The 1,662-nt window shown below is 55.8% G+C and overlaps 1 protein-coding gene across 3 annotated transcripts in view; it reads left to right on the top strand.

The window, feature by feature from the left end:
- The first annotated feature begins 892 nt into the window (after positions 1 to 892).
- The window catches only part of POLR1B (RNA polymerase I subunit B), a 23,847-nt gene continuing 23,077 nt past the window's right edge, over positions 893 to 1,662 (top strand). For 2 of the 3 annotated variants that reach the window (XM_024743756.1, XM_024743758.1), the window contains exon 1: positions 893 to 1,548. In XM_024743756.1, coding sequence (XP_024599524.1) covers positions 1,318 to 1,548 — 231 coding nt within the window. In that variant the 5' untranslated portion in view covers positions 893 to 1,317. The remainder of the gene's footprint in view (positions 1,549 to 1,662) is intronic. The other variant, XM_024743757.1, reaches the window with a different exon arrangement.

The following is a 1,662-nucleotide window of genomic DNA, read 5'->3' as shown; positions in this document are numbered from 1 at the left end:
GAAGGGGAGAATTCCTGTGGTAGCTGAAGTGGGACAAGAGATCAGTGAGCAGTTTTTTTGTTTTAACAGCTTTTCCAGCAGGTTTGTATGCTGATGGAAATGACTGCTCCTGCCATCATCCCTGCATTCTCCTGCCCTCCAGGAGACCCTGACCAAGGGAAAGGGAATGAAAGAAGTTTTCCTTAAAAGAAGCAGACGTTGTAAAGGGAGAGAAGGCAGAATTTAGGTCACAGCTGCACGGATCTTGGGAGATTTGATGATGTCAACATAAGACAGAAACAGAAGATAACTTTTTAAAAGTGATATAAGAGGAATTTCCTGGCGGTCCAGTGGTTAGGACTCAGGGCTTTCACTGCCAGGCCGTTTCAATTCCTGGTTCGGGAACTGAGATCCTGCGAGCCACACGGCATGGGATGGGGGTGGGGGAGCAATAGAGGAGTGAAAATTACCAGCTGACCCAGGTAAAGGTGAAACTGGGGAAGGAGGACACTTTTGGGAGTGCTGAATTAATTCATTAATTGTGATGGCTTCTTGGGTGTATAAATAGGTCAAAACTTATCAACTTGCACACTTTAAATGTGTGTAGTTTATTGCATGTCAATTATACTTCAATACAGAAGAGAACTGTGACACACACACACATACACACCAAAGACGAAGTTGAAAGACAGCTGCAGGCAGTCCCTGATAACGTCCGTATTCTGGGGAGATAAGTACTTCATAGGACTTACAGATTCTCAAAGGATCTTAAGGCTGCAAGGCCCCTCGGACACCCGCCTTCCCACCCCGCCGGCCCCGCCCGGCTCAAGACTTCAGTCCAGACGACGCGGGGAGTGGGTAGAGAGGGCGGACCACCGCTTGACCGTCCCAGTGACGAGCCTTCGACTTCAGAGTTGGGTAGAGAGCAGTTTGGTGCCCGACGGCGTTTTCCTTGAAGCCAAGACTCCGGCTGGGTGTCACCCCAAGGGTCTGCATCAGCACTGGATCGCAAAGCGGTCAAGGGAAGAGAGGGAAATCTTTGAACACCGCTCTCGGCCGGCCCTAATAGCACGAACGAGAGCCAAAGAGGTCACACGTGGAATTGCCCGTGGAGCGGATTCCCGCCTTTGGCGTCTCGCGGAAGGGGGATATGGGAGGGGGCGGTGGAAGAGAGGAGGCCGGGCGAGTCCCCCACGCTCCGACTCTGCACAGATTTAAACTGGCCCATTCGCTCCACGGTATTGGTTTCAAGTCGACCCCGTAAAATCGGAGGACCCAGGGCCGGAGGAGAAAGAGGAACTACATTTCCCAGCAAGCCGAAGGCGCCCGGCGCCGGCCATGCTTTCCGGCGCGTGTGAAGCTGTTGCTGGCATCCGGTGTGCAGGCGGACTCATGGATCCCGACGGCCGGTGGCGGCACCTACCCAGCGGGCCCAGCCTAAAGCACTTGACCGACCCCGCTTACGGGATCCCGCGGGAGCAGCAAAAGCCAGCGCTGCAGGAGCTGACGCGGGCGCATGTCGAGTCCTTCAACTACGCTGTGCGCGAGGGGCTCAGCCACGCGGTGCAGGTGAGCGCGGCGTCCTCAGGCGAACCCAGGCTCCCCTCAGCTCTGGGTTCGCCTGCGCCCCTAGCCTCTGCTCCAGGCGGGCGGAGGAGAGGGGGCCCGGCGAGGATAGGGGTG

The sequence above is a fragment of the Neophocaena asiaeorientalis genome, unplaced genomic scaffold (assembly GCF_003031525.2).
Source record: "Neophocaena asiaeorientalis asiaeorientalis breed wild unplaced genomic scaffold, Neophocaena_asiaeorientalis_V1.1 scaffold114, whole genome shotgun sequence".
Classification (NCBI taxonomy): Eukaryota; Metazoa; Chordata; class Mammalia; order Artiodactyla; family Phocoenidae; genus Neophocaena; species Neophocaena asiaeorientalis.
The sequence above is the reverse complement of the archived record's forward strand: the minus strand, read 5'-3'. Positions and strand labels throughout refer to the sequence as shown.